The following is a 15,706-nucleotide window of genomic DNA, read 5'->3' as shown; positions in this document are numbered from 1 at the left end:
TTACAAATATATTGAACAGTACTGGACCCAGTACTGACCCCTGAGGAACACCACTCATTACTGACCTCCAACTAGACTCTGCACCACTAACCACAACCCTCTGAGCTCTATCTGTCAGCCAGTTCTCAATCCACCCCACTGTCCATTCATCTAGCCCGCACTTCCTAAGCTTGCATGTGAGGATGATGTGGGAGACAGTGTCGAAAGCCTTGCCAAAGTCAAGGTAGACAACATCCACTGCCCTCCCCTCATCCTCATCCACCCATCTAGTCACTTCATCATAGAATGCTATCTGGTTAGTCAGACGTGACTTCCCCTTAGTGAATCCATGTTGACTACTTCTGATAACCTTCTTTTCATCCAGGTGCTTTGAGATGATACCCAGCACAAGCTGTTCCATCATCTTTCCAGGGATGGAGGTGAGGCTGACCGGCCTGTAGTTTCCCGGGTCATCCTTCTTGCCCTTTTTGAAGACTGGAGTGACATTAGCTATCCTCCAGTCCTCAGGCACCTCACCTGTCCTCCAGGACCTTTCAAAGATGATGGAGAGCGGCCCAGCAATGACTTCCCCCAGCTCCCTCAGCACTCGAGGGTGCATCCCATAAGGCCCCATGGATTTGTGGATATCCAGTTTATCTAACTGATCTCTAACTTGCTCCTCAGTGAGAGACAGACTGGAAACAGTGAGAGAAGACTGGAGTCCTAGCAGAAGGTGAAGGAATTGTAGAGATCATGGAGCTGGAAAGAATGGCGGAGGGTGAAGAAAGTATCCAGGAACCCTAGTTTGGGAGGAGGGAGAGGAAAATCAAGCAAAGACTGTAGGATGGGGCAACAGGAGGGGGGACAGTTCGACTGAGGCTGCATTTTTTTTTTTCTTTTCTCTTATGGGCAAAGGGAGAAATAGCCTTTTGCACATGCACAGAGCTGGTGCAGAGTGGCGATGAAACCCAAGAAAACAAAGTTTGGATATTCCTTTTTTATAAAAAGTACATTGCCACTAAAATAATCACAACAGCATGCAAACCCTGCAAACAGGATAGAAGAAAGGCCTCAATCCAAAAGGGCCATGCTAAACAAAGACTAGATAAGAAAAAGCAACAGAACCAATTGGCAGATACGTTTAATAATGTTAACAAAGGGATTACAAAGGGAAAAGGCCAGACTCTAGACAAACCCTTTCAAACAAAGGAACAATGAACACTGAACCTGGGGCACTCCAATACTTGCTTATATTTGGCACAAGGCCAAATACTTGCAATCCATGTGAGTAACAACTGCCCTGCCCAACGAAAACTAAGTTAAAACATAAAGGGTTTTTTGGCCAGAGAGGGAAGACAACCAGTCACCACACATGCCTGGAAGATGCTGCATTTTAGAAGTGGTGCTGTCACTTAGGTCAGAGAGGGTAACGTCCCAAACTTTGCACTATAGGTTTGGAACAGTCTAATTGGAGCTTGTGAATCGACAGACTCTTCTTCACTTGACTGCTTCAGCCTGGGTCTGGTTTAGATTGATTTCCATGCTCTTTTTTCTCACTTTCTTCTTTTCCTTCCCAATTATCTCTGTTCTCCACCTTGCAGAACATCTGCTGCCCCATTATTATTATCAACAGTAAATGCAAAATTGTTTCTTGGAGGGTGTTTTCCCCCACACTTTGCTTTTCTAGTTTTACTTCAGCTGGTCAATAAATGTGGGTACAATGCCACCACTGTTCATCTTCATGCTTTGTGTCATCAGAAAAACTGCTGTATATATATTTTTTTATATATCAACAAAAAGCAAACAAACAGGAAATAACCATAACTGACCTTTGCAGAGGCTTCCTTTGTCAATGGCTCTGAAGAGAGAGTCTATAAAACTTGTCACATGGGGCAGAATGTTTTCTTTGTCCATTGGTCTGTCCAGAATAAATGGGAAGACTTTTACCTCTACGTTACACTAACACCTACACACATATGAAAGCTTTCTTTCACATCCATCTTGCATTGTATTACAGATAGCTCACCCCAAGTTTGAAAACAGCAGCAAATCATTTTTGATATTTCCAATCCACAATGTAAGTTGTAGCATTCATTGTACCTTCTTTTCAACTATTCCTTCCATACAAGGACATCATAATTATTGAAAAAATACTGTCTGGTCCTCTAGAGAGGACAGCGCTTAAAACACAGAAACTGAAATGTGTCAAGTAGGCAATCAAGAAACTGATATTCTATTCCTGACTGTACTATTGACTCATGGTATTTCCAGACAGCATTTTTTTCACCTTCTAAGCCCGGCTTCCCAAAACTAGAGTTAGTAATTATTGTCTTTCCCTTAAGTAAAATGATTCTTGACAGATAGTGAACTAGACAGTATTACAGAAATACATGACAATGGTATCTTAGAATACCCCTTACCTAATATGTGGCAGCACAACCAAGGCAACCCAAGGCTGTGAAAGGTCAGTGATGTCTTCCTTATCTGGTAAATGGATTAAAGACAGTACATGATCCAACACTGGTCCTTCTACCTTTCCTCCTTGTCTTTTACTTGTTTGTTGCCTTGTATTAGAGCTAAAAATAAAACCAAACTTTTTAGTAACCCACCACTGCGTATCAGAGATTGTTCCTTTTCCTCCCATGATACTCAAAATTATGTTTGCTACTTCTAGCAAAAAGGACTTGGACAACGCAAGGGATTATTTTCTTTTTAATGTCCTTCACAGCACAAAACGTCATCTAGTCATGCAGGGGAGCACAAAACATGGCCCACAAGAAACGTCAGCTCTTTATTTCAAGTTCAAATAATATTTCTAAAAGGAAAGACACTAGTTCTCAGTTGGGCACCCTCACAATTAGAATATAAAGCCTCTAGGAGCACCTGAGATTTGTCACTGTGATTACTGTTAATAAACCACGATCACACTGACATAGACAGACTAATGGATGACAGAAAACAACCAGTGAGGTAAAAGTTTGGGGACTTAAAAGGAATCACAAGCTGAGCCCGAATCAACAAGCCTATGTGCAGGCAGAAAGGGTCCATACTGGAATATACAAACAGGAGTACTTCACAACCCATCGACAGCAACCTTTCCATTCCACCCAGGGCTTGCAAGACCACAGTTAGAAGCCTGCATAGGCTCCACCCTTCAAGAAATACAGAAGCTAACAAAAAGATAGCATCAAGAATCATTAGAGGTTTAAGAAACAAAATTTATGAGATAAACCTCAAGGAATGCTGGGGTGGGGTGGGGGTGGGGTGGGGGGTGTGTTGGACTAGATGACTTTTAAAGGTCCATTCCAACTATTCTGGGATTCTATGAATTAGGATTGTTGGTCTAGAGAAAGATGATTTCAGATGTTTCTGATGATCAAAGGCTGTTATTTGTAAAAGCTGGATGCAAGAAGTAAAAAATAATCTGCTCTTTATGTTCCCTGCAGATAAGAAAAGCAGCAATGGATTTAAACTGCAGTAAATAAAGTTTAGTTCATACACTGAAGACTGGGAAAAAAAAAAAACAAAACAAACAAACACACAACAAAAAAATCCCCAAAGACCTTTGTAACCATACAGATGGGAAATTCCTGGCACGGACTGCCAGGGGCAGCTTGGGAATCTCCAGAATTGGAGTATTTAATAACAATTTGGTCTGACGTCTTTCAGGATTGGTTCAGGACTTGCTAATTCCATCCTAAGTAGGAGATGGGGTATGCCAATCTTGAGATATCTCCCAGTCCAAATTTCTACCACTGACATTGCAGGAGCACAAAAAAGTCTCAAGTAGGACCAACGCCCTCTCAGCTATGTACTCCATACCACTGAAAATCTATTGAGATGAACAGACAAAGAAAACAAGGGAAGAAAACCAAATTTAATTCTTTTGACTCAACCTTCTGTTCCATAAACCCTAATACCTCCACTCTACTAAATAAAAATAGGAAAAACGCACAGAGTGGATTGCTTTTAGGAAATTTAAAACCTTACACAAAAGGCAATACAAGTCACCACACTGCAGATCAAAGTTTGCAGATGAGCAACGGTCATTCTGTGCTTGACAGTGGTTACCCCAAATCTTTCCAAAGAGGCTCCAGGTGAAAAGCAACCACTTCACTGCAACCAAGCTAGCTTTGCAACTAGAAGCAGTCAAGCTGTGCCAGCACAGTGCTGTGTCTGGATTAATTACATGCCCTTTGGCACCCAGCTGTGCTTAATGGTAAGACTATAGTACTGCTGCCAAGAAAACTGCTGGACAAGACATATGCATACAGGGAAGAAAGGGGCACAGGCAAGAGGTTAGTAATGATGACAACCTGGACTGCAGCACTCACTACAAAGATTAACTGCCCAAGTATGCAGCACGCATCTTGGTGTAACAAATGCCCATCACACACTTACTGCAACACTTGCTAGTTTTTTTACATCAGCGATAACCTTCCCAGAGCAGTATCTCTTCTCAAATAATCTCAGAAAGAAAAATGGGATCCTACTGTATCACTTGGTTTGCAAATCTGCCAGCAACATTGCCATTTAGACAACTCCAGCAAATACCAGGGGGCAACTTTTATGTAGCTTTGCACTGCCTTCAGGCCTGCAGCCATGCAGACACATCTAATGTTTGCTGAACTTGAGAAGTCTCACCTGACGGGTGATTCAGTGAAAACAAGAGGGTATTTTTCAAATGCCATTGAACCAATGGTAGGAGGCTCTGCTTTCACCAGAATGAGTTTAGCCAGAATTGCCATCGCCTCATCCTTTGTGACAGCATCTGTGCCACAGAAGCAATGCTCAATGTACTCCAGAAAGCACGGAAGAAAATGCTGAAAGGGAGCAGGGAAAAAAAAAAAAAAAAGAATAAAGTCAAGGATTGGCAAGTCTCTTTAACCATGATCAAATCCACAAAAATCCACACAACACCAGCCACAGAGGAATCCAAATATACAAAAATGAGCCAGAAAAACACCAGATTTATCAGTCCTGGTGCCCCAAGTCACCAGCACATAGACATCCTCTTACCCCAGGAGGAACAGTGACCTGATATAAAAACTCAGTTTGCCCCAAATCTAGTCTCATCAGGACGTTCCAGATCCCTGATTTTATTTTCACCTCCCACTCCATTTAATTAATTCCATTCCTCCCAGATTACCAGTTCCAGGCCTGACCTATGAGACATTACTATTCTTCATTTCCCCTTACTTTCTGCAGAACTCCTTCTCTTCATCCCATAACAAGGCCACCCCTTTAATTCCTAACAGACAAGCTTCTTTTTGTGAGCACAGTCACCTGTCACCTTGTGACAACCAACCCTGAGCACCATTACCAAGCTTCATCACAATGGTATAAGTAACCTCTTTCATTCCTACCAGATCATGCCAGGAGCTGAAATAAACATCATGTCAATACACAAAAATGCTTCAGCATAGAAGGCAGGGAAATATACTATGGATTTCACAGTTGCTCCCTGTGGCAACAAAAATAAACAAAATGCACAAAAGCTTCCACCTACCCTCTCAAATTGCCTCATTGTGAACATCACTTCAGAGAAGTCCAAAAGAAAGCGCTGTTCAAATCCACTTGCAAATACCTGCAAGATGCAAATGAAAGGTTGACAGGAACACATTAACAAGAGACATTTCATAGTCAACTCTCCATTATCTATAGGACTTTTTTTTTTTTCCGGTTTATGAATCAACGATGCTTTGAACTCTGAGACACCCAGCCTGGCTCTCTCTTCACAGCTAGCCGGGCTTGTTAGTTCAGGCACACACAGCAACACTCTTTCCAGTGACAATTCAGGTACAGAAAAGCACAGCCCTTTTTAACAAACCCTGCTGACACAGTCCTTCATAAAAAACCCTGCTGGATCCCAGCTGGCTCTGTGCAAAGACAGCTTCGGTATCTCTTTAGTGTGGCGTGGAAAATGTAAGCCGAAAATTCTAGGACTGCAGCACAGACACACCAACTGGTAGGCAAAAGCTTAGGCCCAAAAGATCTTTCAACTTGGCATTTTTCCTGTGTAGCAGGTTGCAGAAAGTTTACCGCTTCATGGGCAGAGCAAACCTCTGTGCTTCTGAAGGACCCAAGACAGGAACAGTCCTTTGAGATAGCAAGGATCAATGCTCCTCAACGCTGAGATGTGCAACATAGAAATACACACCCAGATCTCCTCTCCCCAGACCCTTCAGAAGACAAGGACAGCCTTAAGCCTCCTCCAGATTAACAGGAGCCCACACAAATATCCTCAAATGTTTGAAGGACCACATCTCCTGAGCAAAACTGGACTCATGACACAGGCAGAACCAATCTTACATCAACACAAGCCAAGACCAGATGAAATTTGATCTTTTTTAAACAATTGCAACAGCTTTGTTTTCCCATTGTATATCACATGACATCTTTACTTTCAAATTTTTTTTTTTTTTTTTTTTTTTTACATACATGGTACAACTATGGTCCACACTGTAAACTGCAAAATTACTGCAACGGGAAAACTGAAGAATTAGACTCCATAGCAGCATCTCCTATTAATCTTTGCAACACTGCATTTGATAAGAATGTACGCAGCTAATCCTGTCAATGCTTCAGGAGCAATAGTAGTACTGAAATATGCCTATCCCTGTGCTTTCTAAATCAAACTGCACTTGCCTGAACCTTGCTCACAAGGCTAAGCCATGCTGACTAAATGTTTGGCAGCTTAGTGAAAAATGTACTTTTTTCATTAAGTCCAACTCACTGACCTGCTTTACAATCTATGGCAGAACATGTCCCTTCTCTGTTCTCCCTCTCTTCTCTACAGAGGCTGTAGGTGTTTGAATCAGAGCCTGGTTTTCATTGCAAAGATGTCCACCATAATGGTATTGCTCCACTGAAAGTCTGTGTGAGACTGTCAAGAAGCTCCAAGACCACAGCAGACATTATTTAAGGCACTGGGCAGCTTCTCCATTATCTGTGCAAAAAGGCTAATGGGAACCTTATAGTCTATTTCCTAGCCTGAAGGGGAATGTCTTGAAATCAGCCTGCTCTAGGGAACTTGAATTCTGGGATTTCTGCTATAAGCTACAGTCTTTGTTACCTTCTCAATAGCTTCTTTGGTCAAAGAATCAGGCAAGAAAACATTCTCAGCCAACAGGAACGCAGAAATGGTGTTCAGCAGGGTTTTGCAGCAAGATGACGAGAGATCTGGTGTTTGCAACATTTTTATTAAAATCTGAAATGAAAGAGGGAGAACTGATGTTTGTCTATGAAGATAATGGTTGTCTGGTCTGAATGATCTGAACAGTCTCTGGAGCAGGAGGGCATGGTGTTCTAAGCTTCAGCCCACAGAAATGAACCCTAATAATCTTGTAAAGTTTGAAGGCACTAAACCTACATTTGAACCCAAGAGGGTCAAACGTATGTGAACCTGGTAGAACTGCACTACCATTGATATGGGGGTCCAGGTGTCCTCCACAGTGGCGGGAACGACAGCTCAGCACGGTCCCTAGCAGGAGCAGCCTTCTTTTTCCCTTGCTCATTTAAAGGAGGACTATGCCAGCATTACAGTACAGAGGTAAATTCTCATGGGATCAGAGAGGTAAGAATACTCACTATAAATGTCTCTGTCCACTCAACTGACGCATGAGAAATGCGTACGAGTGCTTCAGCTGACCACACCTCTTCCATATTCAATTGACACTTCTCTGGCACATCAGCCAAAGTGATGGTCTGACCTACCTGACAGACATCTTCAGGCAGTGAGATTTTGGATCCATTTGCATGTTCCACTAGGACCAGATACGCTTGCAGAATCCTTTCCATCTGCTCTGAAGCCATACAGCAGTTGGCCTTCGTTATTTTCCTCTGCAAGACTAAGAGTGATTCCTGTTTAAATAAAAAAAGAAAGCAAAATGTTTCAGAGAAATGACCAGACCCTGTTTCGCTTACTGCTATTTGAAAGGCATTCTAAAGAACTGACATCTTATCTGCCTGACAAATTATTGTGACTCTCTCATTCATGCTCAACAACTAAACCTTGCAGAAACACTATGCGATTCTCATTATGTTAAAACACACATCCCAGATTCCTTGGACAGAAACACAAATACCTCCCAAGATAAGGGTCTTCTGCAAGGCCAGCACATGACTTACAAAAGAGGAAGGAGGAAGAGAAAGAAATACTTGGCCCCAGACCCACAATGGTATGGAAGCACCCAGCTTCCACTGGAATTATCAGAACTTAAGTACTCTTACACTTTATGCATCATTAAGCTAATGTGGATGCTGAAAGGTTACTCCTATCGTCTACGTTATACAGATAATAGAGCTGCTCTGGATCACTCCCATTACTGTCCCTTTCTGTCCAGGGAATATAAACTCCCATTGAACCCAGTTTAGAGAGCTATCATAGACTACGTGAATATTTCCTTCTGAGCAAGGCACCCCCACGCACCCACCAGTTCCTAGGGTAAAAAAACAAGCCTCATTAAAAATAAAGGGAATTATATCATCAATTTCCAAGACTTTATCACAACTGCAGATGCTGAGTGACTTGGATCGCAAGAATACAAAACATTCAGTGGCAAACCATTCTGTAGCTAATGACACTTAGGCAATAACTGCCATCATACTGGGTGAGGTAGAAGAAACAGGATGGGACTTTCTAGGAAAATACGGATAGTCACAGGGTGGCAGTTCCAAGAAGGAGCAAATAGGGCTATTTATCCATCCTGGAAGAACTACCCTAAAGTTCATGTGTATCATTTCTTCCAGTTTTCCATTTCACCCTTCTGATGAGCACAACTGACACACCTATCAGCTGCAAGAGGTTTTGATCCCCCTTAGCAAATCCCAATTGCTAGTAAAAACATCTAAATGTTGATCAGGTAAGTAAAAAACACTTGCCAGGCCCTTGCTCATCATTGTACATCACCCTGACACAACACAGCACAGCCCACAGCGCTCAGCCACGTTCCCTCAAAACTCAAGCAGCAACAAGGGAACACTTGGACTGAAAACACTGTGACTTTCAGTACTTGGCTCTGAGGCTTAAGCTTGGCTCTCTAGGTTCAGCCCAGGTCTGCTGTAAAGAGAGCTGCAGGGCAAAAAGCCTCCCCTTGTCTACTACTAAGCAGTTTTGGAACCTCCAATAAACCTAGTTTAGCAACATAAAACGAGTCCTAGCATTCCCACTCCAGCAAGGGGCGTGTGAAGTCTGCCTCTGTAAGGGCAGATACTACAAAACCTCCTTGCCCATATGTGGGATGGAGCCCCAAGTCTTGCACTCTCACTCACAGCACAGCACAGCCACCAAGGTCATTCTGAACTTCCAAAAGAAGGGTGGGATTTTTCCCATGCACATGACCCTGTACTTTATGTTTCCAAAGCAGGAAAAAAAAATTCTGGTCCGCTACAAAATAAATACTTTTCTTGATAAATACACAGAGCTTTTTTCAGTCTATCATGAATAAATAAATAAATGAATCAGTGTACCTCCAGGCACTTGAAGACAATGTCAAAATGCTCCTTATGGATATGGAGTGCAGCTGATCTGATCATCTGCACAAAGGCTTCTCCTACAGTTATCCACGGTAGTTCAATTTCTTCTTCAGTAATAGGCCCCAGCTTTAACAGAATTAACTTAATAGCCTGTAAAGGAAAAGAGAACATCATGTCTTTATACTTAGAAAATACATCTAGCAATCCTAAAATAAGGTAGCGCAATACACTGCTAAAATATTCCAGTGATCACGACTCTTTCTAAAATTACTACAGGCCATCACTTAAAATCTGAAATATCAACAAGCAGTACTACTTTAATATATAGGAATATTGCACAGGAATTACTAAAAACAACTTTCCTATCTCAAAGAATATTCCTAGAAGGCTTTCAGATCTTATTAAGTAATGAACAGCATGCTTATCATCAAGGATCCACTGAGGTGAACAAGACAACACCCAACGGTTTCACTGAGCACTGCCTAAAGCTCCATTACAGCAACATTTAAACCAGCAATCTTTTCTTGTCTTTACCATCTCTGCACAAGAGTGGAACATGTTTCGAACACCCTTGCACATCTCAAAAAACAGCTGTCCTACACCTTCCGCCTTCTTGGGGTGCTCCTCCAGGTCACGAAGCATTAAATTGAAGATTGCATTTTTATCAGAGACCTACAAAACATAAGAAGAAAAAGAAAAGTTATCTTCTATTCAGAGCTGCCAGATGGATAGAGGCAACTAAATGGCTCCACAGCACCATGTTACTGTCCTAGTCCTGCCTTCCCACAACAGTTCAAACTCATTATTTCTGCAACCACACAAGGAAATTGAAAAGAGAAAACCGATCAGCTATTCAGTCACTACAGCACCCCCCCTCAAGATATACACAACAAGATATACACAAGTCTAGTGAGGTAACTGCAGCTGAAATATGTGGTTTTGATTACTATGATTTTAGAGGTAAACATGTGCATAACATGTGCACCATTAAACTGGTCCCATCTGAAACACAAAGGTTGATGCACTGGTGTCGAAAGAGACATGTATCAGCTGACCACAGAATCCAGTCATCCGTAACTATAACCACACTTGGGTATACTGGAAGAACTTCTGGCCCAAGATTGTAAACCCCTCCATTTCTGATGATTTGACTTGAAGTTCAGCAATTTCTGAAAACAACCAATGAAACAAACGTGCTTTATTAAGGTCTCTTGACTTAGGAATCCTGGCTTTTGTATATTTTGACTAAATAAAAACCAACAACTACCACTCCCTTTCCTTACTCCATGAAAGGCTGCTGTCTGATCTTGATTGATCTGCCTGGGAACGTTGTATACTCTGATTTTCAAGACTGCAAAAAGGTTGTCTCAAGAATATCAGCTCCACAAAGATCTTAAAGCATTAGTGAAAAAGCCAGTAAGGAAATGTGCATTTATAAGTGAAAGCCTCCCTTTTGCAAGATTACCTTATCATTTCTAGTCATTTTAGATAAACCAACCACAGACATTTCGTTTAACTGCTCTTAAAACAGAGAGTGCTAAGGCCTCTACTTGCCACTGCTGATATGAAGTGCATGCCATTCTCAGTAAAACAGTCACTAAAAATGACAACTCAGGACATGCTGAATGCCAGTTCAGGCCTTGTTAACCCTTCTTTGGAGAAAACCTAGTATTACATGTTGAATCCAAGAGCCATCACAGAATGGAGATAGCGTCAAAGTACAAACATCTCATTTACCTTTCTCATTAGAAAGACAAAACTTTCAGCAGCAAAGTTTCTGATGTGAAGTTTGTGGTGACCCAGCAGGGTGCTGTACAGGCTAGAAAGACAAAAAATAATCCACTGTTAAAGGCAATGCAAGAATTGCCACCAATTGGTTTTAAAATTTATGTTTTCAGTTTGCACTGCCACTTTTTACAAACACTAAGAATCTGCCCTCCTAGAGATGGCAAGCACCTTCCTCAACTCGATTCCTTCCCACTGCCCCTGGATAAAGAACAGAGTTTTGCAAAGGTCAAATAACAATGCCAGGCAAATTAAGCCACATTCAGAAATACCTCTAAAATCTCTGGATCCACAGAGATTCAACTGCAGCATCAAGATTTTCGATATATATTATCAGCAGCAGTAAGTGAAACCAAAATTGATTTGATAAGCCAGATTTTTGTTTTTCAGTTAAGTCAACAGGCTCTCTTGTATCTTTAGAAACTTAAGTGCACAGTTTACAGGGGTGATAAATATTTGCAGTTCTCTGTTAAGCCTCAGTAACAGTTGCAGGTGGCTCAGCACATGTTCAGTGCAGAGCAAGCGGTGCCTCAGATTCACATTCAAGCAGATGTTTTTTTCAATATGCCCAACAGCTTTTGCTGGGTTGATGAGGAAATCTGTAGCCCCTCTTTTGTGCCATCTGTTCCAAATTGAAATTGGGAGGAACCAACACGGACCCACTGGCTACGACAAAAAGAAGAGCCCTGCTACCACAGCAATGTAAGATTGAACAGTCACACTGGGTAAGGCTAAAGGTCCATCCAGCCCAGTATTCAGTCTACAGCAGCAGCCAGAAACAGAGCCTGGGAAAGGTTTAAAAACAGGGCAAACACATATAAAATCACCCTTTAACCACCTGCAGCTCAGGGACTCCCCAAGCCAGAAGTGCCCCCTGTGCATTTGTAAACTCCCTCCAACTTGGCCAGTTTCCCTTTGAACCTATGCCAACCTTTCACATCCACAGCATCCTGCGGCAAGGAGTTTCAAAGCATACAAAACTGCGTACACCTCATCTGCACCCTCACTAAATAGATAGGAAGAAGGGAAAAACATAAAGGAGAAAATACTGGGAAAGTAACAGCTAAAGACTCAAAGGAATCCATTCAACGTCCTAAGTCTAGGTGTTTACAACTGGGAAAGACAGACATGATACAACTATGACTGAGGTACTTGACAGACACTCAAGAGACCTGTGTTGAATTTAGACTTGGTCACAGGTTTCCAAGACGACTCTGACAATCCAGTGTCTTTCTGAGCTTTGTTTTCCCAGCTAACATGGATGCTTCCTCTCCTACCCCCAGAGGAAAAAGGGGGACCGAAGGCCCAAATCTGCAGCACAACCCACATGCTCTCTCCGATACAGTGGCCCATGAAGTCAGTAGGATCTCAAAGAAGCTGCAAATTGTAACAAGCTTCCAAGTCTCTCAGAAAGCAGGGAAGGCATGCTAACAAGTATACTGAAGCATTAAGCCATGTGTTCCTGGGGCATTTAAATTTCTATAGCATCTAATAACTGCTGATCAAGACAGACCTTAAACACTGCTTTTACCTGTATATTTTGTGTATGTCCTTCACCATCAATCGCCACAAGTATTTGTAGAGGTAGGAAAGAGAGGTAAAAGCCCATTCCAGCAGCTCTGTGTCCTGTGTATCCAGTAACTTGGTGATGGCAAGGAAAAAGTCATGAAAGTGAGGATAGAAATCAGTCTGAAGATCTCGAGCCAGCTGCACCACTAGACTGCATTTCAGAAAATACATCTCTGTTAGTTCATTTCAAAACCAAACAAATAAAAACCTAGTCAAACACTGCATAATCCAGCACAGTCTCTTTAGAAAGAAAGACAGCATTACCTTTACTTCTTGCTTTTATTTAAGTATCACCTATTAGGCAGCTGTGGATGTCAAGAATCTTAAGATTTAAAAAAAATCACGCAGATAGTAAACAAGAAGACATAAATGATTAACGTCAAACAAAGCACATTAATATTCTGTCTGACACTCACTCAGGCTAATTTGCTTGCCTTGTCAGTTTGTTGGTGGTTTTTTTTGTTTGTTTGTTTTTTTTTTTTTTAAGACTTAGAACCATAAATGTCTATCAGGGAAATACAACCACTCGAGGCATCACATTGCTCTATCTTCCTCAGGTACAATAAAGGAAAAGAACACTCACAACAGGACTCACGCTTACTTGCAATACCGTCAAGGCTTCTGACTACGTTTTATCACCATATACTTACTCTAATAGGGGCTGATAAGCAAGACTCCCTTCGACTTGCAAATGCGTCTTCAAGCTCTGCACAATGGCACTCTGGTAGTAGACCAGCTGGTTGAAGGACTGGCATTTGTTGGCCACTTCATTATAGAATTGCACTGTTCAAGGCACAAAAGAGAAACCCTGAAAACTAGTCCAGTTCCTGGTAAACATGTAGGATGTTAAAGAATAACAGCTCTCCAGAGCCCAATCCAAAAAAGAGTCAACAGAAAACCTCCCATTGGGCTCTGGATGCAGAAGAAACATATTCTAACAGTTTAAGGAGAGCAGAAAACGTGAATAAAAATGACATACTAAAATGCTGAGTGAGGTTCAGTTCCCTCCATTTCCGTAGTCCTTCAGAAAAGTAGGTTTCAACTTCCTGTAAAAACAAAGATAAAATAATAGCTACCAACCCTGATGAACGTAGCCTGCAAAGATGAGAGGTTCAAATGAAGAAAACTATCAAATGCCTTGAATATTTTAAAAATATTTCAAGAAATCTTGATGACTTCACTTCAAAAGGTGCTATCGATTTTCCCTGAAAATAAGACTTTTCTTTCTATATTCAAAACACATTTGAAAATATTTTCTGGTGACAGGACTTGTTTACGTAATTGCTTTTTAGACCTCTGCTGACTGGCCTGAGGTGCTGAGCCATAGCCCTCCCAGCACAAATGCTTTGGGATTTCTTTTGGCATTCTCAGAGCTATTGAGTGGGAAGTTCAGATGAACAATCCAGCAGGCCAGGAGGTAATAACCTGCAAAGCACTATATTCACAATGATGACCTATAGGACACATATAGATGACCCTTCTTTATGATCTATAAAGACACATGCACACGCTTTATACACATGCTGAGAGTACTGCAACTGCTTAGCATCCAGAAGTCTTTGCAGGTCCAGACTTAGGACTGCTGACTGCCACAGCAGCGTCTCCCACGCTCTGAAACACCCACACAGGCCTGCCAGCCACATGGAAGCCATCAGGGTGGCACCGTCAAAGACTTGCTATGGCAATACTGTGAGGCAGGTCAAAAAGTAAAGGGGAACACAGCATGAAATGAGGCTGCAGGAAAGGCAACTTTTCCGGAAGCTTCTTTCCAATTTCCAATTTTTTTAAGGGAATCTTTCATGGAACGCATCTACTTGTGACTTCAGAAAATGACCCCAATTGCTGTTCTCACCTCAGCGTAGCTTCCGGTTCTGTCAATCCGATGAATAATATCGATATTAACATTGCTTAAACGCTCCGAAAAAGTAAGAAACTGTAAAACAAAAAGACATACACGTTTTTTGCTCAGTTCTGAGAACGGCCCTTCGAAGTCCCCCTCAGCTGCACACCCACTGCAAACAGGAACCCCACTGCTAACCGTGGGCTGCCAGGCAGTACGTGGCAATCCGTAAACAATCCTACCAGAATTTTAAGGCAAAAAAATTGCTTAAAATGCCCAAGAGGAGGACCGACCCTCTCCCCCCGTGCTCTGCACAACCAAGGCTCACAGCCCCCACACGCCTCTCCACAACACGGTGAGAAAGACGCAGAGAAATCCACCCCGCGCTTCAACAAACGCCCCGGCTCTCGCTTTTCCAGAAGCAACGCCCTGACTAACACCCCCACTGGATGTTATTATTTTATATTAAACTATGCCGGTTTTCTACCGCGGAAGCGGCGTGCCTGCGGCCTGACAGGGAGGGTGACTCTGCCCACGGAGCGCCGGGGAAAGGGGGCGAAGCCGCCCCCTCCCGCCGCCGCCGCCATGCCGCACCACCCGCCCTCAGGCCTCCTCCCCCAGCACCGCTACGGCAACGGGCGCTACCATTAAACCGACACCCGACGACGGAAAACTGAAGACCCTTCCTCTCCCCCGGCCACCAGCCGCGGAGACGCGGGGAGGGCGCTCACCCGGTGCGTGTTCCCCGACTTGTGGGCTGAGGGCTTGCTCTTCATGGCGGCGGTGGCGGGGAAGGGAGGAAGGAGGAGGCGCCGGGAACCGCCGGCGCGGCACAACCCCACACCGACAGCCACACGTGCAGCCCTACGCACCGGGCGCCGCCATGCCGGCCGCGGGCTGCCGGGAGAAGGAGGCGGATCCGCCGGCGGAAGGGGCGGGCGGCGGCCGCCGGTGCCGGGAGGTCTCTGCTGAGGGGGAACCGGAGTCAGGGTGTGGGGAAGGGTGAGACCGACACCTGCCCCCTATCTTATCTTGGCGGTGAGCGGCGTTTCGTTG

At 43.2% G+C, this 15,706-nt stretch overlaps 1 protein-coding gene across 1 annotated transcript in view; it reads right to left on the bottom strand.

Annotated features, from left to right (window-relative positions):
* The window catches only part of UTP20 (UTP20 small subunit processome component), a gene marked incomplete at its 5' end in the record, with an annotated part of 68,061 nt that extends 52,635 nt beyond the window's left edge, over positions 1–15,426 (bottom strand). The window contains 14 exons of the mRNA XM_082486691.1: positions 1,809–1,897; positions 2,400–2,555; positions 4,624–4,802; positions 5,489–5,566; positions 7,055–7,189; positions 7,696–7,842; positions 9,451–9,606; positions 9,991–10,128; positions 11,194–11,275; positions 12,773–12,961; positions 13,461–13,593; positions 13,790–13,856; positions 14,663–14,743; positions 15,382–15,426. Coding sequence (XP_082342817.1) covers positions 1,809–1,897; positions 2,400–2,555; positions 4,624–4,802; positions 5,489–5,566; positions 7,055–7,189; positions 7,696–7,842; positions 9,451–9,606; positions 9,991–10,128; positions 11,194–11,275; positions 12,773–12,961; positions 13,461–13,593; positions 13,790–13,856; positions 14,663–14,743; positions 15,382–15,426 — 1,675 coding nt within the window. The remainder of the gene's footprint in view (positions 1–1,808; positions 1,898–2,399; positions 2,556–4,623; positions 4,803–5,488; positions 5,567–7,054; positions 7,190–7,695; positions 7,843–9,450; positions 9,607–9,990; positions 10,129–11,193; positions 11,276–12,772; positions 12,962–13,460; positions 13,594–13,789; positions 13,857–14,662; positions 14,744–15,381) is intronic.
* Positions 15,427–15,706: the final 280 nt, after the last annotated feature.

This window comes from Vanellus vanellus, assembly GCF_965231255.1.
Source record: "Vanellus vanellus genome assembly, chromosome: 1".
Taxonomy (NCBI): domain Eukaryota; kingdom Metazoa; phylum Chordata; class Aves; order Charadriiformes; family Charadriidae; genus Vanellus; species Vanellus vanellus.
The sequence above is the reverse complement of the archived record's forward strand: the minus strand, read 5'-3'. Positions and strand labels throughout refer to the sequence as shown.